Source organism: Notolepis coatsorum (genome assembly GCF_963971535.1).
Source record: "Notolepis coatsorum genome assembly, chromosome: 5".
NCBI classification, from domain to species: domain Eukaryota; kingdom Metazoa; phylum Chordata; class Actinopteri; order Aulopiformes; family Paralepididae; genus Notolepis; species Notolepis coatsorum.
In genome coordinates, this window is record NC_140169.1 from 102388237 (window position 1) to 102413513 (window position 25277).

A 25277-nucleotide genomic window follows, 5' to 3' on the forward strand; every position below is an offset into this window, starting at 1 on the left:
CATCCAGGCATCAACGTGAGCTCCCGGTACGGTAGCTAGTTAGTTAGCACCATCCAGGCATTAACATGAGCTCCCGGTACGGTAGCTAGTTAGTTAGCACCATCCAGGCATCAACGTGAGCTCCCGGTACGGTAGCTAGTTAGTTAATAACGTTATATAGTTAGTGTTACACGTTCAATATAACATCAGCATATTATTTACCCGAACACAGCAAGTAAGCAAGGCATTATTCCGTTCATAGCAGTTTCATTCCGTTGCTCATTCCGTACCAAACTACCCATTCTGCAATCTGTTAATAAAGTTTTCAACCAGACAAATGTATAGAAAGGCTTTGTTTTATTATAACATTTGTTGCAGTAAAATCATTATGTCTCATTTGGTCATGCTGTGGAGCGCTGGTCGCAGTGGTCGGCGGGCCGGGCAGCTAAGGTATTAGCTACGTTAAGTTTGTTGTGATGTGCTCTCGAGTGAGTCGCAAGCAGATCAATGGCGGCATGCCCGAAAGTAGAAAATGAATAAACGCTTGCCGATTGGTGGTAAGAACAGCAGGAGGTGGGTGCTAGCGGTGTGGCGTAATTGGCCGAATCGACTGTCAATCAAAATGGTTCCATTGCATTGGTTGAAAGCTCTGGTTGAGAGAATAGTATCCTGCTGCAGGCCGCCAGAATGGTTCCATTGCATTGGTTGAAAGCTCTGGTTGAGAAAATAGTATCCCTCTGCAGGCCGCCAGACGATACTGGGAGAGAGATAGTGATACCATAAACATATTTCTTGATGTTTCCTTTTTTTAAGTAAGTAAAGAGGCCTACAAATACAAACGTACACATACAAATATACAGTAGTTTCATAAAAAAAATAAAAAATTAAAAATTTAAAATTTAAAAAAAAAATAAAAGAAATTACAAATACTTATTTATACAAATATCGGTATCGGCCGATAGTGTTAGTTGAACAATCGGTATCGGTGCATCCCTAATATACAGGATACATAACTGCATATACAGGATACATAACTGCATATACAGGATACATCACTGCATATACAGGATACATAACTGCATATACAGGATACATCACTGCATATACAGGATACATCACTGCATATACAGGATACATCACTACATATACAGGATACGTAACTGCATATACAGGATACATAACTGCATATACAGGATACATAACTACATATACAGGATACATCACTGCATATACAGGATACATCACTGCATATACAGAGGATACATAACTGCATATACACTATACATAACTGCATATACAGGATACATAACTGCATATACAGGATACATCACTACATATACAGGATACATAACTGCATATACAGGATACATAACTGCATATACAGGATACATAACTGCATATACAGGATACATAACTGCATATACAGGATACATCACTACATATACAGGATACATAACTGCATATACAGGATACATAACTACATATACAGGATACATAACTGCATATACAGGATACATAACTGCATATACAGGATACATAACTGCATATACAGGATACATCACTGCATATACAGGATACATAACTGCATATACAGGATACATCACTGCATATACAGGATACACAGGATACATCACTGCATATACAGGATACATCACTGCATATACAGGATACATAACTGCATATACACTATACATAACTGCATATACACTATACAGGATACATAACTGCATATACAGGATACATCACTGCATATACACTATACATAACTGCATATACACTACAGGATACATAACTGCATATACAGGATACATAACTGCACAGGATGCATAACTACATATACAGGATACATAACTACATATACAGGATACATAACTGCACAGGATGCATAACTACATATACAGGATACATAACTACATATACAGGATACATAACTACATATACAGGATACTTAACTACATATACACAAGATACATAACTACATACAGGATAGTCATAGGACTTTGTTGACTAATCCTATTGGTTGTTTTAATCAACAAATCTTTAAAATTGTGTTAAACATGTATTTGTGTCCGCTAAATCTAGTGCTTACCAAAGATGCGTGTGTAATCTTTCAGGAAATTACCATGGGGGGGGGAAGCTACAAACATTTACTAATGGACCAACAAAGTCTTGGTTGAGTAAGAATGGAGGGTCGGCCTCCGTATGTTTATGTCTATAGACGACACAAAGTGAACTCTTCAGTAAAACGTCTCTCTCTCTCTCCAGGTGAACAAGAGCAAGTCGCGGCACCGTCGGCTCAGGGAGCTGCAGGCCCCGGGGCCGGTGCAGTGGATGGGCCTCCTGAGCGAGCGTCTCTACGTGGGCTACCAGGCCGGCTTCACCCGATACAGGTACCGGAGCCGCTTATGGAATTGCTGTATAAAAAATGTATATATATAATAATAATAATAATAATTATTATTATTATTAACACTTTAATTGCCGGGAACGCCGTAACTCGTCTTTCCCCGCCATGCTCATTCTGCCGAAGACGCCGTAACACGTCTTTTGATATCAATATTTCAAAAATCTGTGATCGAAATCATATTTCTCCTCCGGGGACCTGAGATATACTGCTGAGCTCCACTCAACTGTCTAACGGTTCAAGAGCGCCATCTGGTGGCCGATCGGCAGATCGGCCAACAGGAAGTGACGCGCCAAACAGGAAGTGCTCATCCATATTTCGTCCGGGCACTCGCGATCGTTAGCCGGACTCCATCTCGACACACTGGATAATCAATCGCTCGCCCTAACTCAATAAACAACGTTATTTGGACGTATATAGTATTATACAACCTGATAATGGTTCATCTAGATCAACATCCCATAATAGCAAAATGTCTACTCCAAGCTGATCGCCCAACGCATCGCTGATCGCGAGGAAGGTACGGTGAGTTTCAACGTTATTTTCTAACGTCTTCTATACTAACTGATCTGATGATCATATGACCCACCCTAGATGAATGATATAACGTTGCCCACGGAATTATAAACGACCCCCCGCCCATCCGGTCAACATCAGATGCTACGTAGTAACGTCTAGAAGTACCTCCAGTTGACATTTTTTATCTGGCACCGATCGCTATCAAACTGTATTTCATCATCAATATAATGCATTTGGGGCTATAAATCAAGTTCTGGAGAAAGCTGCAGAAAACGATAAAAACATATTTTTTTTTTTATCCACTTTTTCTCCCATTTTCTATATTTTTCTCCCATCCCAATTTTCGTATCATCCAATTCAACCCTCCCCTGTCACGGACGCTGTTTCTTGCCTCCCACAAGCCGGCTGCAATGTGGACTAAGTCATACATAGCACAAGTCCCCTCCGGTACTTGAGGTAACAGCAGTCGCATCTTTTCACCTGCGCAGCTCGATCTCTCAGTGGCGAGGAGTAACGCGTGGGAGGCTCACGCTGCCCCCGACACTTCCTGATTCTACTGCGCAGGCGCACCAACCAACCTGTAGGAGTCGCTGTCCACAACGCCCGATCCCCACCCATCAGTTTCCCACCCCCTAATACGGCCAATGTGTATTAGTACGGACGACCAGCTAAACTGAAAGCAAATGTGGAGCGCTGGGCTCGAACTGACGAGCCCAGCGTCTCCAGCATTTTGTGGCGAGCGCCTTGCCCACTACGCCACGTAGCCGCCCACGATAAAAACATATTTATACTTTAGACCGTATTTATGTCAATTTAAAAAGTTATAGCCCTGCAAAGAAGGGGAACTTCTCCATAGACAAATAGAGCTGGCTAGGGATGGTAAATTATGAATTTAACCATGGCGATCAAAGTGTTAAAAACAAATGAAAATAAAAAGCTTTTTTTTTTTTTTTTTTTACTGTATGTTTTATATTTTTATATCTTAGGTGTTATGTATTGTTAGGAATTACAAGGTCTTAAATTCAATTAAATAAATAAACACGGCAAATAATTCTTTTGGACAGAAGAAATGTGATTGTTTTAGCAGAATAAACTTCATTCTGATTGTACACCAAGAAATCTCATTACAGAATCCCGATTAATCCTACTTTCCGATTCTGATTCCACTAAAATGAATTCCATGGCGATTTCCCCCCCTAACTGTTGCCTGGCGCCTCCCCCCACAGTGTCCACGGCGACGTGTCTCCGGTCAGCCTGCTCCACCCGGAGGACCACACCCTGGCCTTCGTGAGCCAGCAGGGCCTGGACGCACTCTGCGCCGTGGAGATCTCCAGCAAGGAGCTGCTGCTCTGCTTCAGTGCCATCGGCGTCTACGTGGACTCTCAGGGCCGCCGCTCGCGCCAGCAGGAGCTGATGTGGCCGGCGCTGCCCAACGCTGCCTGTGAGTTCACGTCCACTCACTGTTTAGACCCTAGACTTCGGATGACCAAAGTACCAACAATACCAACAGGCCTAGCTTCATGCCAGAGAGAGAGTGAATGAAGTGAGATTCCAGGTTTAAACAGGGTGTGGTGATCCGGGATTGGGTGGTGGGTGATGGTTCAGGATTGGGTGGTGGGTGATGGTTCAGGATTGGGTGGTATCCTGAAACCCACCCACCAATCGGTGATGTGCTGTATAGTAGTCCAAGTCCACCAATGGAGGGGCAGGAAGGGCAGGGACCAATGGTGGAGGACGGGTTCTAGCTGGAGGGAGGAAACAAAATACAAGCAAATACATTGGGATGTAACTGACAAGAGTCTCTTTCTTTCCGTGTCCATATACAAAGCTATTCAGCTTATATAACGTCCAGCCAGTGCTTGGTACTTTGCTGTCCATTGATGTTGTAGACTGCTAGGTCCTTTGCTGCGCAGGGTCCACCTAACAGAGGACATCGAAGGAGGTGCTCCATGGTTTGGGGTTCGGTGCCACAGTCATGTGGTTGGGCCACTAAGATAACCCCATCTGCTTACGGCTTCCCTGGGACGGCCAACACCTGAGTGGAGTCGGTTCAGGCACTTCCATTTTGCCCAGTTGTTATCTCCTGGTGGGAGGGTTTCGGCAGGGGGGGATGAGTATAGTTGACTTTTTTAAAGGACCATACTGGTATGGTGATAAACTGAGCTTAATTCTAACACGGATGTAGCCTCTCTGGCGCACGCATTGGACCAGAAAGACACTACGGGAAACAAAGATTCTAGAAATTCTAGGACAAAAGTAAGCTATAATCAGGAAAATGGTTAGGAGTAATGTAAAATATGTGTGCTGATTAGTAAACGGGCTAAAACTCATATTTAGAGCGGTATGGTAATTTAAAAGCTGTTGTTGCCGTCGTCTGGTTTAGAAAGTCCCAGGGCTGGTTTAGGCATGTGTGGGTGTAATGTTGCTTCAGGGACCAGGATTTATTTGGATAGTTACAAGATTATACATCTTGAAATGCTCACAGTTTTTCTTAAAGGTTCACTAGGCAGTTTCAGGGGAGGGGGATTTGTTTCACTTTTGCGTAAGCTGCAATTAGTGTACAACAAAATATTTACTATACATGGAATCCTTAGAATTATTGTATCTTATGTCATCATAAATCTAAACAAAATCCTAACGTAAGCTGAGCGTAAGCCTTCTTAGAACTGCGAGCCCTGCCATTGTAAACAACCGCAATAAAACAGCAACTTGTCGGGCAGATTTCTAGCTTCATGGTCCAGGGACAGTGTTCCTTCCAGCTCCGGGGACAGATTATTTATTCCGTTATGAAAATATACCATGTTGTTGTTTTTTTCCCAAAGTTTCAAATTTACCTCCTGTTGTGGAATATTTTAAATGAGCCAAACAGTGAAACTGTAAAAATTCAGATGAGTCAAATTGTATAAAAAATATAACATAGTTTATTTCTGTTTCTGTGGCCACAGAAAGAGTATCCTCAATTTACAATCCGAGACAATTTAATGCGAGTGTCTGACCTGAAAGTGAGAAAGAGCTCTGGTCAGACTTACAATAAATACATAGTTTGACATGACGTCAAAAAGATGACAAATTAATAACGGATATGACAAGAAAGGTAAACAAAGATGAGATTAGGGGTTTTGTCGAATCTGTCACAACATTCATATGAAGACAACAAGAAAAAAGATGTGATTTACTTGGACATGTCATATCTAAATCAAGCTGGCCTGACCTTCAAGTTGTTTTAAGAACACTGTCAGACTGTCGCCCTAGTGGCTTGACTAGTTAAACTAGTTAAAGCTTTGTACAGAGAAATGTGTATTTATAACAGAGCTATGAAACATGTCCAATAAGCTGTACAAATGATGTAACATTATAATAAATTACCATTACACTCTCAAAGCTGCATAGTGCACCTTTAATTACTTTAGTGTTCATTTGTTTCCAGTACTGGGGAGGCAGCCACTACTATTGATGTAAGAATAATACTGAAACTTGTTCTAAGATATATAATTTTTTGTAATAATTATTTTAAACAAATTAATGGGCTTTTATTTTTATTTTTTTGGTCTGACGAACTAACTTTTTTTATTTTATTCCCTGAATGTGTGTGTGTGTGTGTGTGTGTGTGTGTGTGTGTGTGTGTGTGTGTGTGTGTGTGTGTGTGTGTGTGTGTGTGTGTGTGTGTGTGTGTGTGTGTGTGTGTGTGTGTGTGTGTGTGTGTGTGTGTGTGTGTGTGTGTGTGTGTGTGTGTGTGTGTGTGTGTGTGTGTGTGTGTGTGTGTGTGTGTGTGGCACAGTGGCCTGTATTGTCTTTACATTAGATTGTAAGTGACAGTGTCGTCCTCCCTGCAGGCTACAACGCCCCCTACCTGTCGGTGTACAGCGAGAACGCTGTGGACGTGTTTGATGTCAACACCATGGAGTGGATCCAGACCATTCCTCTAAAGAAGGTCAGGCCTGCTTTAATATTCACCACCAGCCTTGACCCAGTGCAGGGCGCTCTGCCTTTTCAGTCCTGTGTTCAGGGTTCCCACAAGGTCCTTGAAGTGCTTAAAGTGCTTGATTTTTTTTACAAGAAAAAGTCAACAGGCCATTTTTTAACAAGATGCTTAAAAAGTCCTTGGAATTCAAATCAACCATTCACATTGAAAGTTTTGTTCATTCATGATAAAACTGTTCTGAATCAAGAAATATAATTTCTTTTCATTTAAAGTGTGACAAATTGTCGTAAATAGGTTTTAAGCCATAAATATTGGATCAGATTTTTTTTCCTATAAAAAACTGCATTTAAAAGTGAATTGTATCCTTTTAAATGTCATTTATTTTTAAATGAAAAATTGTGCTTGGAAAGGTCATTGAAAGTCCTTGCATTTCATTTAGCAATGCCTGTGGGAACCCTGTGTGTTGATTAAATAAGATATAAATGATTACATGTGTTGGATATCTGGCCCTCTCTATCGTTTTCAGTCATCCCCAGAGACATGTTGAGTTTTATACACTGTTGATAAGAGATTGACTCCTTTCTAATAAAACCTTTTATTATTTCTCTACTCCTAATATATAAGCAAGCTATGTTTTTAATTGAATATCAAGTGTCTCTAAACCACGTGTTCACTATATATTTATATTCTGAATTTAACAGTAGGACACACAGATGATGAAAGCCCAGAGACATTGTTTGATTGTTTCATTTGAAAACTGAAAAACTGGTATAAAAAAATAAGGTTTTTGGTATCTTTGCAGACTGTCTGGATCTGTACCTGTTATATGTTTCATGTCATCTCCTCTCCTTCGTTTCCTGTCTCTCAAACTGTTTATAATCCGAAATAAATTAAAATTAATCGTCGTTTTGAAAAATAAAGATTACCGGTAGTCCTAAGTATCAACTGAACTGGTTCGTGTTCATGTACGTCAGTATATTCAGCTCGCAGTAGTTGGTTTTATGATTCTTCCCAGAATGCCGTTCTGTTTCCTGCGTCCAGGTGGGTTCAGAGGTCATACGCTAGTCTCGTGTGCCCAGTACCTCAAATCAGCAGGTTAAGAATTTAGCCTTTCTATGGCTTGACTGACCCTTGACCTCTCTGCTCTCTCTCCTGTAGGTGCGGCCTCTGAACATCGACGGCTCTCTGAACCTGTTGGGGCTGGAGACGGTCAGGCTCATCTACTTCAGAAACAAGATGGCCGGTAAGAAAACTCCTAAATGTATATTTATAATAACATATATATATAGCCTAGAGGTCGCTTTTTGATGACAAATTTTACCTTTAAAATTAAATAAAAGCTTTCATGGCCCTTTATGTGCTGAGAAAGATCTATTGCCCTCGCACCAGTTAAACCCATATGAAACCCATTGTTTAATTTCATATTATGCACAAGTGTCAACCTGACAATAAGGCTGTTTTTACTTCATTCCTGAAAAGCGGACTCTTTAGGGATACAAATATTTCATCAGCAGCAATATTCCGTATCTATTGTTACAGTAATATTCCGTATATATCTATTGTTACAGGAATATTCCGTATCTATTGTTCATTCAGTGAAATGTCTTCCAGCTGGCAGTTGTCATTAATGATTCTCTCAGAAACGTGCACCAGATGGATGACATGATGGATATGTGTGTCTGTGTCCTGCTCGTCTTCCAGAAGGTGACGAGCTGGTCGTCCCGGAGACGTCGGACAACAGCAGGAAGCAGATGGTCCGCAGCATGAACAACAAGAGACGCTTCTCCTTCAGGGTGCCGGAGGAGGAGAGGCTACAGCAGAGGAGGTACCGTTCAGAGTACACACTCTAGGGTCTTCTCCTTAGAACCAGTCCACCGGTTCAGTACGGTGGAAAACCTAACGTTAAATGTGTCCTCCTGGTCGAGCGAACAAATTGGTAGCCATTCAAAGCTGCTTTCATGTAGTGTAACACGACTAGTTATAGCAGTTCAAAGCTGGTTTCATGTAGTGTAACACGACTAGTTATAGCAGTTCAAAGCTGGTTTCATGTAGTGTAACACTAACAACACAACTAGTTATAGCAGTTCAAAGCTGGTTTCATGTAGTGTAACAACACGACTAGTTATAGCAGTTCAAAGCTGGTTTCATGTAGTGTAACAAGACTAGTTATATCAGTTCAAAGCTGGTTTCATGTAGTGTAACACTAACAACACAACTAGTTATAGCAGTTCAAAGCTGGTTTCATGTAGTGTAACAACACGACTAGTTATAGCAGTTCAAAGCTGGTTTCATGTAGTGTAACAACACAACTAGTTATAGCAGTTCAAAGCTGGTTTCATGTAGTGTAACAACACTAGTTATAGCAGTTCAAAGCTGGTTTCATGTAGTGTAACAACACGACTAGTTATAGCAGTTCAAAGCTGGTTTCATGTAGTGTAACACGACTAGTTATAGCAGTTCAAAGCTGGTTTCATGTAGTGTAACACGACTAGTTATAGCAGTTCAAAGCTGGTTTCATGTAGTGTAACACGACTAGTTATAGCAGTTCAAAGCTGGTTTCATGTAGTGTAACAAGACTAGTTATAGCAGTTCAAAGCTGGTTTCATGTAGTGTAACAACACAACTAGTTATAGCAGTTCAAAGCTGGTTTCATGTAGTGTAACAAGACTAGTTATATCAGTTCAAAGCTGGTTTCATGTAGTGTAACACTAACAACACAACTAGTTATAGCAGTTCAAAGCTGGTTTCATGTAGTGTAACAACACGACTAGTTATAGCAGTTCAAAGCTGGTTTCATGTAGTGTAACAACACAACTAGTTATAGCAGTTCAAGGCTGGTTTCATGTAGTGTAACAACACTAGTTATAGCAGTTCAAAGCTGGTTTCATGTAGTGTAACAACACGACTAGTTATAGCAGTTCAAAGCTGGTTTCATGTAGTGTAACACGACTAGTTATAGCAGTTCAAAGCTGGTTTCATGTAGTGTAACAAGACTAGTTATAGCAGTTCAAAGCTGGTTTCATGTAGTGTAACAAGACTAGTTATAGCAGTTCAAAGCTGGTTTCATGTAGTGTAACAAGACTAGTTATAGCAGTTCAAAGCTGGTTTCATGTAGTGTAACACGACTAGTTATAGCAGTTCAAAGCTGGTTTCATGTAGTGTAACACGACTAGTTATAGCAGTTCAAAGCTGGTGTCATGTAGTGTAACAACAAGACTAGTTTTACAGTAGCAGTTCAAAGCTGGTTTCATGTAACAAGACTAGACATAGGTGTCAAGAGGCTTTGGTGTTGATGCGGGTGTGACGCCTGTTGTGTCATTCAACGCTACCTGTGAACGCTAACAGTGAAGCACCCTTTCGTGGTGTGAGTTTTCTCCACACACTGTGAATGTCTAAAACCCTGCCTATCCTCGTTTGACGAGGGCACAGTAACAGAGGCTATTCAGCGGTGCTGGTGTGTGTTGTAGGGTGTGTACCCAGGGTGGGTCTGGGTCTCAACAAACAGTGCCACCTGGTGGAAGAGCAGTTTGTTGGTAGTGAATATATAGAAAGGTATTGAAAAGCTTTAACGTGTTGGGATTCTTACAGTGAGAGCTCAAGTTATGTGCTTAGTTCAGAGACATTTTAACCCTTTCACTGCCACACTACAGAAGGTTAACCCTTTACTATCACCAATGGTTACCGTCGGTAGTGTGATAGTAAAGGGTTAACCTTCTGTAGTGTGGCAGTGAAAGGGTTAACCTGCTGTTGTGTGGCAGTGAAAGGGTTAACCTTCTGTGTATTGTCGCAGTGAAAGGGTTAACCGTTTGGTAGTGCGGCAGTGAAAGGGTTAAAGGGACTGTGAGTGACGTCGCCGTATTGCTGCTTCCTTGTTATTGTTTTATACGGACCAGAAAACAATAACGAGGCCATAACAAGGAAGCAGCAGCATGGAAACATCCCTGCCTTCCAGAAGCTCTGTTGTAAAGCTAGAACAAAGATGGATGTATCATTGACAACTTGAGGAATTCATAAATACCAGCCAAGGATGAAATTGTGCTCTGTACAAGGTACATCATTTTACTACTGTATGTAAATATATTTCCCCACATAATTTGCATATGGTTGAATATACATGGTCCTCATTCCAAACTATTGAAAATATTACACATAGCCCCTTTAATCAATGGAGTAATTCTGCATAAAGAAAAGAAAACAATGTACTCTATTACACATCGAAATTGTATTCCTCAAAGGAATTTGAAAAAAGGATTGTTGTAGAACTGATATTAAGTACAGTACCAGTGTATCGGCATCATAAAATGTCCCTCTTTTGAAATCCGTCTTTGTCTTTCCATGTGTGTGTGGCCCTTGGGTCCTCAGTGTTTAGGGATTTGTGCCTATGTCTCATCTGTGTGTTTGTGTGTGTGTGTGTCCTCTCCGCAGAGAGATGCTGCGAGACCCAGAGATGAGGAACAAGTTGATCTCCAACCCCACCAACTTCAACCACGTGGCTCACATGGGACCAGGAGATGGCATCCAGATCCTCAAAGACCTGCCCATGGTATTACACACACGCACACACACGCATGCACACACACACGCACGACACTGCATGGATCTGATAGGAGACTCTTCAGTTGATAAGAAATCCCTAAACCTCTACGAAAACTTTAGCCAAATATAGATTTATTTAAATGAAGATCTGTAGTCGAAGATAGATTTATTTAGCAGTCTGTGGAGCTACATGTGGTGGAAGTCTTAACCACACTACCCCACCTCTGGACTCGGGTTGTGAGCCAAGGCTGGATTCAAAGACAGATTCTTACTGTAAAAGGAATCTTTCTTCACTAACAGCTCTCTCCAAAAGACACATTCTTCACTCATATAAACAGGGACTTTGTCTATAGACCACGTGCTTGTACAGCACTTCCCTGCTTCTTGTGTTTTGCATGCAGACTATTAAAAGCTATCCCTTGTTTTTTGTGTATTACATAAAGGCTGACCCCTATTAGTCGACTAATCGGTCGAAAGGAGCCGTAGTCGACTGGCCAACCTCTTAGTCGAATATATAAAAAAAAGAAAAAAAAGTATAATATTTTTTACAATTTTTTTTAATCATTCTTTCCAAAAGAAAAGAGGCCTAGAAGCGTGGCTAACGCTAATGGCACGCACGCCAGAGGCTAACTGCCTAAGAAAACAGGCACAGAGGCACTGAAAGAGGATTTCACCCATCTAATGAACACACTAGACTAGACAAATATCAAGATGTATCCATCAGTGGACCAATTGCATGCTTTTGCAGAGGACAAGAAGCCTTCAGTCGACTCCTTCAGACATTAAGCACCCCCCACAGCCCAAATGTAATGAAAAAAAAAAGAAAAATGAAAAAAAAGAAACAATAATAATATTATATATATATATATATATATATATTTTTTTGTTGACAATCACATGAATCCGTGCAGAGCTTCCTACGCAGCGAGTGCACGTCTCTCCACACATTGTTTGCCCACGCAGTTTATGCATTCAAGTTTCTCAAGTTTCTTTAATAGTTGTCATACAGAAGTACAGAATACTTTTATACAAAATGCTTCTTACTGTTACGCTCCAGAGACTGTGCTAGACAATATAAGTATCAAATAACATAGTATAGCATGTAAATTAGAAGTAGAAAATGAGGTCACAGTGTTCAGTATAGACATATGTACAATGTTCGATGCAGAATAGACGTAACTGAGTTACCATATAATATACAATACTATGCAGTGTACTAATATACAATACTATATAGTGCAAAGCAGAAATGGGATGAGGTACAATTTAGGTACAATTTACAGTAAGGTGTACGAGTTGTAGTGCAATCCTTTATCAATAAATATAAAGTGTGGGGAGTGGGTGCTACAGTGTGTTTGTTTAAAGTGAGTGTGTGCTATAAAGTGTGGGGAGTGGGTGCTACAGTGTGTTTGTTTAAAGTGAGTGTGTGTGTGTGGATGTGTGTGCTATGTGCATTTGATGGTTGTTGTGTAGTGTTCATTGTTCGTTGAGCAGCCTGATGGCCTGGGGATAGAAGCTTCTTCTGAGTCTTTCTGTGCTCGCCTTGAGACTCCGGTATCGCTTGCCTGACCGCAGCAGTTCAAAGAGGCAGTTGTTCGGGTGACTGGAGTCCTTAATGATTCTCTTAGCCTTGCCCCTGCACCGCTTGTTGTAAATGTTCTGGAGGGTGGGGAGCCCCCCTCCAATTGTGCGTTCGGCTGAACGTGTCACTCTTTGTAGTCTGCTTCGGTCTTGTGCAGTGCTATTCCCAAACCAGGAGGTGATGTTGCCAGTCAGGATGCTCTCTATTGTACATGAGTAGAAGTTCTTAAGGATCTTCTGACTGACTTGGAACTTCCTTAGGCGCCTGAGGAAGTAGAGGCGTTGTCGTGCCTTCTTCACAACACTGTCAATGTGTGTGGTCCATGTCAAGTCCTCAGATATGTAGGCTCCGAGGTACTTAAAGCTGTTCACTCTCTCAACCGGTGCCTCGTCGATGCTGAGGGGGCTGTAGTCCTTGACCCCCGACCTCCTGAAGTCCACAATCATCTCCTTTGTTTTGCTGACGTTCAGGGAGAGGCTGTTTTCCTGGCACCATCCCGCCAGGACCTTGACCTCTTCCAGGTAGGGCCTCTCGTCGTTTGCAGAGATCAGGCCCACCACCACTGTGTCGTCAGCAAATTTGATGATTGTGTTGCTACTCCGCTGAGCCACACAGTCGTGTGTGTACAGGGAGTAGAGAAGGGGACTCAGAACACAGCCCTGGGGGGCCCCTATGTTGAGGGTGATGGATGAGGAGGTGCAGTTGCCTGCTCTCACCACCTGGGGTCTGCCCGTCAGGAAGTCCAAGACCCACTGGCAGAGGTCAAGTCAAGTCAAGAGTTTTAATTGTCACGGCATACAAGTATACAATGAAATGCGGGTGGTCTTGCCCGCGACGATGTGCAATACAGTGGTACAACATATAATAGAATCCAATAAAAATACAGTGGTACAACATATAATAGAATCCAATAAAAAAAAAACATTGTGCAATAAACAGGTAACAGGTAACATGGTGTGACATCTCGGTATCTGTACATAGTATTTACAGAGCATATAGGACATGCTAGGTAGCTTTAGTAGTGCTACCTGTTCCTGTTGTTATACTAATTTAAAGTGGCCTTTCCTCTTGGCCATAAGTGTGCGTGTGTGCGGCATGAGTGTGTGCCCGCTCGGTGTGCCCGCTCGGTCATAGTTCAAGCCCAGGTCCCTGAGCTTGGCTATGAGTTTGGAGGGGACTATGGTATTGAATGCCGAGCTGTAGTCAATGAATAGCATTCTCACATAGTTCCCCTTCCTCTTGTCCAGGTGTGATGCTGCTGTGTGCAGCACATGGGCTATGGCGTCCTCCGTGGACCTGTTGGGGCGGTATGCAAATTGCAGGGGATCCATGTTGATGGGGAGGGAGGAGCAGATGTAGCCCTTTACTAGCTTCTCAAAGCACTTCATGGCTATGGAGGTGAGAGCTACAGGGCGGTAGTCGTTGAGGCAAGCAGGCTTGGATTTTTTGGGTACAGGGATAATAGTGGACTTCTTCAGGCAGGTGGGGATGACAGCCTGTTCTAAGGACAGGTTAAATATGTCAGTGAATACCGGGGCCAGTTGGTCGACACAGACTTTTAGGACGCGGCCGGGGATGCCGTCCGGTCCTGCTGCCTTCCACTTTTTTAAAGGTCCGCCTCACCTCATGCTCTGTTACCCTGAACACTGAGTCTCCATCAGCAGCAGACCCCCCCCCCCCCATTGCCGTGGCTTGTGGGCTGGTGTTGTTATTACCAGCATCAAACCTCGCATAGAAGGTATTGAGGTCATTTGCTAAGGAGATGTCACTGTTCAGTTTGAGGGAGGCGCCTTTGTAGTCTGGAGTCGGCCTGTTCAAACTGGAGTTCAATTTTATCCCTGTAGCGCCGTTTTGCCTCTATTACTGTCCTCCTTACGTTGTATCGCGCCACCTTGTGGTCATTCATGTTGCCTGCCACCAGGCCATCGTTGTATGCTTTGGTGCGCGCTTTCAGAGCTTCACGGACGGATTTGTCTACCCAGGGTTTTTGATTTGGGTAAACTTTAATGTCATATCTAACATTCACATATTATCATAGTATTGTAGTTCACTGTGCGAGTGCATCATGTGTCTCTGCTCACCTCCACACACCTGCGTGTGTCTGTCTGCGCACCCTCCTCACTCCTCTCCCCTGCACTGTGTGTATGTGCTGTGTGTGTGTGTGTGTGTTTCTCTAATCCAGAACGTCCGTGTTCAGGAGAACCGCGCCGGCTTCAGCGGTTCCGTCAGCATCCCCTCCATCACCAAGAACCGGGCGGAGCCGGGCCGGTCCATGAGCGCCAGCAGTGGACTGGGTATCCGTAAGTACCAGGACTCTGTGAGGCCTTCATGACACATAGGACACCACCACCGCATATACAACCTCCACCCCTGAAGTAGTTATGCTACCTGCCAAAGCCTTTTAGAATAGAGCCTTTCCAAAGCCAGGTTGGTGAACAATACTGTATTTTAATGTCTCGGATCAGAACACTGGGCGTAGCTCCTCTTTTACTCAGACTAGAATTTGTTCAGAGCAACAACCAAATGGTTTCCATTTGACTGATACCTGGTCGATTTAGTTAATCTCCCCTCGCTGATGAAGAGAAATAGTATGTACCGGTAGGTTAGTATTGAAGACCCATATTGTCCTGATAATCATTCTTCCTCGTACTCTCTCCCTTTCTCTGTCTGTCTCTCTCTCACTATTTGTCCCCCCTCTCTCTCTACCTATCTCCCCTCTCTCAACCTCCCCTCTTTCTCTCTCCCCCTCCTCTCTCTCTCTCCCCCCCTCTTTGTCTCCCTCTCTCTCAACCCTCTCTCTCTCTCCCTCCTATCTCCCTCCCCCCTTTCTCTCTCTCCCCCCTCTCTCTTTGTCTCTCCCCCCTCTCTCTTTGACTCTCCCTCTCTCTCTGTCTCCCTCCTTCTCTCCCCCCTCTCTCTCAACCCTCTTCTCTCTCCCTCCCCCCTATCTCCCTCCCCCCTCTCTCCCCCCCTCTCTCTTTGTCTCTCTCCCCCCTCTCTCGTTGTCTCTCTCTCTCCCCTCTCTCTCTCTCTCTCTCTCTCTCTCTCTCTCTCTCTCTCTCTCTCTCTCTCTCTCTCTCCCTCTCTCTCCATCCCCCCTCTCTCAACCTCCCCTCTTTCTCTCTCCCCCTCCTCTCTCTCTCTCTCTCCCCCCCCTCTTTGTCTCCCTCTCTCTCAACCCTCCTCTCTCTCTCCCTCCCCCTTTCTCTCTCTCCCCCCTCTCTCTTTGTCTCTCCCCCCCTCTCTCTTTGACTCTCCCTCTCTCTCTCTCCCTCCTTCTCTCCCCCCCTCTCTCAACCCTCCTCTCTCTCTCCCTCCCCCCTCTCTCTTTGTCTCTCTCTCTCTCTCTCTCTCTCTCTCTCTCTCTCTCTCTCTCTCTCTCTCCCCCTCTCTCTTTGTCTCTCTCTCTCTCTCTCTCTCTCTCTCTCTCTCTCTCTCTCTCTCTCTCTCTCTCTCTCTCTCTCCCTCCCTCTCTCTCTCCCAGGCTCGTCCTCTCAGAATGGCAGCGCACTGCGTAGGGAGTTGTCCGGTGGAAGCTACAGCTCGAAGCGCCAGACCATGACCTCTCCCTCCGAGAGCTCCCTGTCCTCCGGGGGCGGCATGGACTGCGGTGACGCGCCGCTCTCCCAGTTCGACAGAGAGGTCAGTGAATAACATCTGAAAGACTTCAACAGCACAGCGTTACTGCGGCTGGCGCCAGTGGGAATCCAACACTTAACACATGATGGCCTTTATACAAAGCACCCCCAGCCTCCCAAGTGGTAATGTCATTCTTGAGCTACAGTACAGTTCCATTGTACACAGCCATGCCAATACTTCCACTGTTGGTTTCAAAATGGCCCAAATCCCATTAGCCGAGTTGTATTGTGGTTGAACAGGTAATCTAATCATGATAATTACCTGATAATGTATCGGAGAGTAGCTTGCCTCCTCGTTGCACTGGGCTTTGGAAGTTTAAAGAATCGGTCTAAAACCAGGTTTGACCCATCTTGGAAACGCCTCTTTGTATGGGCAGGTTGGAGTCCCAAATGCAGGGCAGGTTGGAGTCCCAAATGCACACATACTAATATACACAGTAACTGCTTTTCTTTGCCATATTTAGATGGTTAGCATTATGAAATATCTGATAGAAACATATCAACTTGTTGCCCATATAATTCTGCCCCAACTCCACATCCGCCATATACACACCCCCCCCCCCCCCTCCCCCCCACCTCATCCCATCCCTCCGACCGATTGGTTAGTTCCCTGTGATGTCACGACCTCTTATCGCAGTACCTCTCACATAGTGAACTCAATCGGCTCTCTCAGCTTCTAGCCACTTCCTCGCCCTCAGTAGGACCGGCTCACGCCCACTCAGGGGCTGGAAGCACAGAAAGGTTCACTGAGAACCTGGGAGACTTTTTGGGCAATGGTGACCTCAACACTTCTGCACTCAGCTTCTCTTCATCAGCAGATAATTCTGGTAAATAACCCGCTAATAGCGGCACCTCGGGAACAGAGGGAGTTTGGAGCATTGAATTCCTTGCTTCTTTTCCGAGCTGCCTTACCCAAAAAGTTCCCCAAATGAATGAAAGCCTTCACACAAAGGCTGACTTCTGTCTTTTCTGGCTCCAATAAACCCAGCTTCTATCTAAGCTACAGTAGGGTTGTTCTAGTAGCCGTCCTAGTATCCACCATCATCAAGTGGCCTCCGGAAACCAGCATCCATCCTCCCTGTGGCTGTCCCATCCCAAAGACCCTGTACCTGGCTGCTGCCTACTCCATTACGCCCCATCTTGCCCCATTTCTTGCCCTCCTCCACCCTCGCCCCTCCCCACCCCGCTCTACCAACCCCAGCATTTGTTCTGTGGGCTGAGCGCTCAGTGTTGACTTTCCTCTGCAGTGGCAGGCGGTCTCGCCGTCGGAGAAGACCCCCGATCTGAAAAGGGCTTTAAGGACCCTGCTTAGTAAGATGAAGGTAATGTCAACAACAACAACAACAACAACAACAACAAGAACTGCAACCTTGCACAGTGCAACAAACACACAATCGAGAGCACAGTGACCCTCCAATTTCCGCACCACACTCAAATTGGCATATTTAAACAAATAATCATACAATGGAGCATGAAGTACACTCAAAGCACACACACACACACACACAGTCACGGTTTGCAAGCCTTCGCCCTGCTGCCACCCCCCATCACCCCCCACCCTCCTTCCCCCATTTCAACCCCCCCCCCTGCAACAGCAGTAACATTGCCTGAAGGACCTCTCACACGCATTACTGCTGCCACCTAGTGGCCAGCACGCGTCAGTTCTCTTTTCACTCTTCTCCTTGGGTCTGGCCTAATATATATATATATATATATATATATATATATATATATATATATCTCCTCTCTTTATCCGTAGTTTGTGTTCTGTTGTTGGAATGATGCACTGCTACTCAGCCATTCTACCTGCACCTACTGCTGCCCACCCAGCATGGCATGGACGACACATCTATGATATAAGGATATGGTAGTGAAATAGTTAACCTTCTGTAGTGTGGTAGTGAAATGGTTAACCTTCTGTGGTGTGGTAGTGAAAGGATTAACCGGCTGTAGTGTGGCAGTGGAAGGGTTAACGTTTAAGGTATTAAACAACGGGGACAAAACCAATGTAGAGGGAATAACGGTACAATAGTGGAACAGAAGAGATTGATTTAAAACAATACTATTGGTCCTGGCACACAAACGCTCCATCGCTTCATTATATTGCTATAGTGTATCATGACCTTCAAGGTAGAATCTGTAATGTCGTCAAACTGTGACCTCGCAAAAGAGCCCCGCTTGATATTGTTTACATGTTTTGTTTTGGTCTGATGTGTGGGTTGGAGATGACTGGGGATAGGGGGGGGGGGTGCTATTGGTGTCCACACCTCAGGTTCTGCCAAGAGAGGTCTGGGGAAATTCACACTATATGCTATACATATATGGACAAACCGCACTTTTTTTGTCTATTCTATTTTATTATTTTTATTACTGAATGAAACCGTAAACAGAGAGGCCTATTGGGATGCTAGATCCTAATGTGAAACACTGTGATTTACCTTACCTTGCTACCTCTCTATCTTTTTTATGCTCACTCATGTCTGTATTTTCTACTGCTGTGAAGCACTTTGAACTGCAATTTCTGTATGTAGCTATACAAATAACGTTTATTATATATCATAGTTATATAGTAGTAACTTATTACAGTGTGGATTTCTCCAGACCTCTCATGGCAGAGCCTGAGGTGTGGCCAGCAAGTGCAATATACCAAGAGGTGCAGTATTTTGCCTAGAGGTCCCTGTTTCACAGCGTTACGGACTCTCCCTTTAACGTCTGTCTACTGAGAGACAGGCTACCGCTGTAGCTTCTCCCTCAGTAGGTCAGCCAGCTTTACGTCACGTTGGTGTGTGAATATGTCGCTGTTGTGGCTCTAGCTGAGCACCTCGCTTCACCATCGACAGTAGAACTGGGTTGAAGTCGACGGCCTGGTGGTGTTTGTCTGTGAGACACGTGCATGTGACCATAGACACATATAACTAGATGGTGCAAGGCGGAGTTCACCAGCGGCCATCTTGCCACAGGCAGCACGCCCACTCATAACATGAATGTCTATGGTGCATGTACTATTGAAATAACCATGGCTTGCTCAATTTTCAACCGATTTACAAACGGTTTGGTTTATTACAAACGTTATTAATGTGGCTATGATTCACTGGATGCCTGGACATGTTGAAATTATTTTCATATGAAAGTCCATTATAAGTATGCAGTATGATAACTACATCTCTGACGTTTATAACAAACCAAACCGTTTGGACATCGGTTGAAGATTTAGCAAGCTACGGTTATTTCAATAGTAAATGTACCGACCATAGACATTTATGTTATGAGTGGGCCTGCTGCCTGTGACAAGATGGCCGCCGGTGAACTACGCTGGAGACTCCGCCTTGCACCATCTAGTTATATATATATCTATGCATGCGACACTCTGGGCTTCTGAACTGAGCTGACCCCCCCCCCCGGTGCAAAGACCGCTCCCCAGCTCCTCTCTAACCGGAAAACAAACACCAGCTTCTCACCACAGAGTCGCTCTCAACGCCGTCCCCAGGAGACGCTGTGTACTGTGTGTTGAGACGTCCCAGACAGATCCTAGTGGAGTCCAGTAGTAACGCTCTTTAACGCTACATGTCCCACGCCGGCTTCTGACTGGCTCCTCCTCGGTGCACCCGAGGCCAAATGCAATTGAACTAATGTGGTCTAGATCGGATACTGACATGAGATAATTATCTCATATGCTATCACTGAACTGGAAAATTAAGTGTGCACACACACACACACACACACACACACACACACACACACACACACACACACACACACACACACACACACTTATACACAGTATCCCTGGAGGGTCAGGTTTGAACCATTATTTCTGTGTGTATGGGGAGCAGTTTCTCCCATGTTGTGTAGTGATGGACTAAGAGTGAGGGTCAGGTCAAGCATCGTTTTCACCAAAACATAACTAGATTCAGGGGGATGGCTGTCAGACCCCCCCCCTACCCCCTCCCCCCTCTTCCATGTGTATGTTTGCTCCCTCAGCCAATCACTTCTGCTCAATCGAGCTGCTCATGTGCGGATCAAGTGGAACGTGCTGGAATGTTAGCGGCGCTCCATTGATTTCATGTCTGCGCCCACTGGCTCATCATCGACGAGCGGCAGCCGGTGTGGTGTGTTTGGTTGAAGAGGAAATAAATACACATAGAGAGACACTGTATACCGCTCTGCTATCTCCCTGGGGACTGGCGTTGACGAGAGGCTGCTGTAGGCCAATAGAGGCCTCGCTGCACGGAACGTTTGTGTAGTTCTCCCTCTTCTAACGTGGCTGCCAGTCACACGGCAACCATTGTTGTTGTGCTTGGCAATGGAAGAAACGACGGTTGCTATGTGTCGATCTTTGAGAAATATATCAACAAAAAAACATAATAATTTGGTGTCTTATTACTGGATCGTATAAACAAGTCACAGTGGGACAGTAATAATATTGTGCTTTTACTAAATGTTACCTACTCTACCACTGCACATAAATGAGGTGGTCTCAGTGGTTACCAATGGTTACAGGCAGCCATGTTGGAAGAGAGAGAGAGAGACGTCGACACACAAGCGTTCCGTGCACGACCTCTATTGAGAGTCGCTGAGTATAGTGTTGGAGGAGCACAAACAGGAGAAATGTGTTTACATTTATGTTAGTAAAATGTTACAGGACCACACCACCGCAAAACAACATGTACCTCAGCTAGTGGAGCCCTGGGCGATCAATCAGACACGTGTCAGTAGGAATCCATACATGATACATACCAATACTGGTATCTGATATCCATCTGATACCAGGCTCAAATAGATATCAAATACACATTTTTGACAATTTTTTTTACATTTCTTTAGATCTCCCTAATGGAGTGAAAATGGATTATATCTCACTAATCCAATGACTCTGACCTGATGGTCTAAGTCTATACTGTTCAATAACAGTAATGGGTGGGAATCAGTACTTTGTAGTGACAGTTTAGGACTCTGTAGTGACAGTTTATTTAGAACTGTAGTGACAGTTTAGGACTCTGTAGTGACAGTTTAGGACTCTGTAGTGACAGTTTATTTAGAACTGTAGTGACAGTTTATGACTCACTAGTGACAGTGTAGGACTGTAGTGACAGTCTTCAAAAGTATCGCCCTCATAAGATTGATAATGTTATTTTGACCTGAATGCTGAAATCCTCCACACGACGAAATCTGAAATATCCACATGGCGTCACTCTTTCCAATCCGTTGTACTGACACATACTGTATATGTTCGCCTAGGGCAAGTTGTATGTGGTTTTGTAGTGTTGCCTACCTATCAATTCAATGTATCATTTGTATATATTTGTGATTCCGGCTCTGAGTCAAAAAGCATTTTCTTTCTCCTGTTTCCTGCACTCTGGACTTAGGTTAGTGTAAGTACTATAGGTTAGTGTAAGTACTATAGGTTAGTGTAAGTACTATAGGTTAGTGTAAGTACTATAGGTTAGTGTAAGTACTATAGGTTAGTGTAAGTACTATAGGTTAGTGTAAGTACTATAGGTTGTGTTGTGTTGAATGAGTGAAGAACATCATCTAAATGACTATTTTTTTTTCTCTACCCCTCCATCTGTCCCTCCATAACTCTCCTGTCTGTTTGTCCTCATTTCTATCTCGCTCTCTCTCTTTCCCTCTCTCTCTCTCTCTCTCTCTCCATCTCTCTCTCTCCCTCTCTCCCTCTCTCTCTCTCCTTCACCTCCAGGATTCGGACTCGCCCCGTCACTCCACAGCCTCCAATAGCTCCACCTTCAGCAGCCCCCCCAGTCCGGCCTCCCCCCACAAGACCAAGTCCCTCTCCCTGGAGAGCACAGACCGCATGGCCTGGGACACATGAGGCACCACTGATTGGGCTGATTGACTGACTGACAGCACAGGACTCCCAATCCCCCCTCTCCACTTCCCTCCCAGGACCCGCCCTCTCCTCCCCTCCTTTATCTTTAGCTATTTTATTGCCCCTCTCCCTGCCGGGGAACTGCACCCGCTGCCCTCTCTCCCCCGCACACACACACACACACACACATGCACACGCACACACACACACACACACACACACACACGCACACACACACCTGTACCATTTTCTTCGTCCCAGTTGACCCAGCCACTATAGTCCCAAGATGGGGGAGAAAGCGTGGGAATTGACGCAGAAAAGAAGAGGGTCTGCCATTGTTCCTCTGGACGTGAGGGCAGAGGAGCCGTCTTGTGTCACCAGAACGTACGCAGGCGCCAGTTTGTTTGAGAACGGGTGTTTGCGCTCACAGATGTGTTTTATTAGGGAGGGCCAACAGCATAGGAAACTAATATTACACCCCCCCCCCTTTCAATGTGCTCTTTTTTGCTAACAACCTGATTAGCTGAAACGTCTTAGCTGGGTCGCCAGCAGCACTCCTAGCCCCTTTTTGAGTGTCCCAGCGATTTGACTCCTCCAATTAAAGACACTCGTAAACCTCAAGATGCCACAACAAAAAACAAGGATGATTGGAGGATTGTTATTGAAAGAAAATGATTTGTACTTGTATATATAGGACCCTTTGGGTTTTGGGGGGAGGGGGAGGGGGGGATATTTTATTTATTAACTAAACGAGAAGGGGGAGGTGCTTCGTGACTGGAGGCGAAAGAGTGGATTTTCTTCTTTTTTCTTTTTTATCCCACAGCCCTCTCCTCCCTCGTTTGCTTTCTTTGGGATGTCAGTTGACAATGTAATCAAATAAAGGCGGGAACATTTTAAATGTCACAAAACAAGGAGGAAAGAAAGCAATGATATTTTTTTTTATTTTGAATTTTGCTCATGAAATTGATACTATGTGCAGTGACTTTATTAATTTGTACATTTACCATCAGCAAGAAGCTCCAAACAGCATTAATAAGTGAACACGGTGGGTTGCGGTATTATTTATAACTTTAGGTGACCCCCCCCCCCCCAGTCAGCTTTTTGTCTTTATAGCAAAACCTAGTAGAAGGGTGTAGAAGCTGAGAGAACATTCTATACGACGCCATCATCCCGGCTTCTTTTAGGCTACTCTCTTCTCATTGGCCGCCAGCGTGAGTGACATCATCCGCCAGAGTTGGGACCATTTCTTCATGTAGCGTAGTGGACCTTGCATTGTTAAAAAAAATTAAATACAAACAAAACACTACTATAATTACACCAAAACCGACCAATTTACCATGCCAATTTCCCATCACAATAATGTACATAAGTTCAAAGTAGAGTAATATATGATAAGGCAAATGCTATAGATAAATACATGGGAGAAGGGGAAAAAAACATTCTCATTCCCTTTTTTAAAAACCTTTTTATTTTTTTCCTTTCTTGTGTTTCCAGAGTGAAATTGGGGGTTGTATTCACGCAAAAGCCATTTTTAAAACTACTTTTCTTTTTACAATTGCTTTTAGATTTTTTTTTTAATTGTACGTTATGAAACTGTCATTTTTTTTTTTTTTTTTTTTTAGGTTGGTTTGCATTTGAGTGAGGAAATTCATAATACAGGTCAGTGGCACTGACCACACTGTAGAGTTGACCATGTGTGTTTTATCTGAAGCGATAGCCGCTATCCACGCAGATACTACCACGCATATATGCATACCGGCACATTCAGTACACATGCTTACTGGAGCACAGTTTTCCCCTGTGCGACTCTTGATTGTTAATCAGTTATTATCAACTTTCACGTGTGCATTTCTGAAACCCCCTGTGGTAGCCCCCCCCCCCCCCCCCCGGACTTAGGCAAAGGTCCTTCGACTTAGGACAAGATTTCAGAAAAGGAAGCTTATTATTATAACCAAAAGAAAAAGAGAGTAACTTGATCGGTCTTCCTGACAGCCTTGCTTATTTTGAATAGTGTTTTTCATGATGAAATGTTACAGTAATACTAAAATGGTTAAAGTGCTGTCGACTCTGGCCTACAGGCAAAAAAGCACTAGGAGCATACAAATTACATGACACTAAAATGAAAATGTAACCCGTGAAAACGAGATGTGAGGACGAGGTTGGCACTTTGGCGTTATATTTTTTTTACTTTAAATCTGTTTCAGACCTCACCTCTTGACTCTTGACATCTATAGCCTGGATGCTGAACATAGTGTCTGCATGGTAGACGGACAGGGATGGAGTTTCCCAAAAAAGCCTGATCGCCCCAGAAACCAACAGTTATGACTGTTGAAAGTCTCAACTGGAACCACTAACCGAGATTCTTTTAGGTGGTTTGGCCCCGCCCCCGACTATTCAGCCGAAAGGGAACCGCCACTCAAAAAGGCCAGTTCAAATCACTACCACTACTTTCATCTTCGGTCCAGTGACTTAAAAAGGTGCACTCGTTTTGTGTCGAGGGTTATGTGGAATAAGTGTAATGGTGAGAGTCTACACGCTCGTTCCCATACCTCCCTGAGTGTACCCTTTAAAAGGAATGGATCTGGGTGCTTTTTAAGATATTTTTTGGGGAAACTCCACGCCCCCCACCCAGGTGGGTTCTTAGCACTATCGTAAAAATTCTGGGCAGGGTTGTTCGTGCCTAGATCGGCAAACTCTCCTCTCCTCTCGTCCTCTACATGCGTTGGCATTCGGTGTCATGTTTGTAAATCCATGTAATTCTTGACAAAGTAGTTGTTTTCAGTTTCACGGTGTGACGAAACCGTTTTAGAATATGACCACTGTTCATGCGCACTGCTATAAGGGACTCTGTATATTTTGCGGTGTGTTAG

General features: G+C 44.0%; 1 protein-coding gene across 1 annotated transcript in view; it reads left to right on the plus strand.

The window, feature by feature from the left end:
* Window positions 1-23100, plus strand: part of cdc42bpab (CDC42 binding protein kinase alpha (DMPK-like) b) — a 198592-nt gene extending 175492 nt beyond the window's left edge. The window contains 9 exon segments of the mRNA XM_084313821.1: window positions 2245-2369; window positions 4129-4343; window positions 6736-6833; window positions 7983-8067; window positions 8526-8649; window positions 11250-11367; window positions 15125-15242; window positions 16427-16584; window positions 22279-23100. Of these exon segments, the coding sequence (XP_084169947.1) occupies window positions 2245-2369; window positions 4129-4343; window positions 6736-6833; window positions 7983-8067; window positions 8526-8649; window positions 11250-11367; window positions 15125-15242; window positions 16427-16584; window positions 22279-22410 (1173 nt within the window). The 3' untranslated portion in view covers window positions 22411-23100.
* Window positions 23101-25277: the final 2177 nt, after the last annotated feature.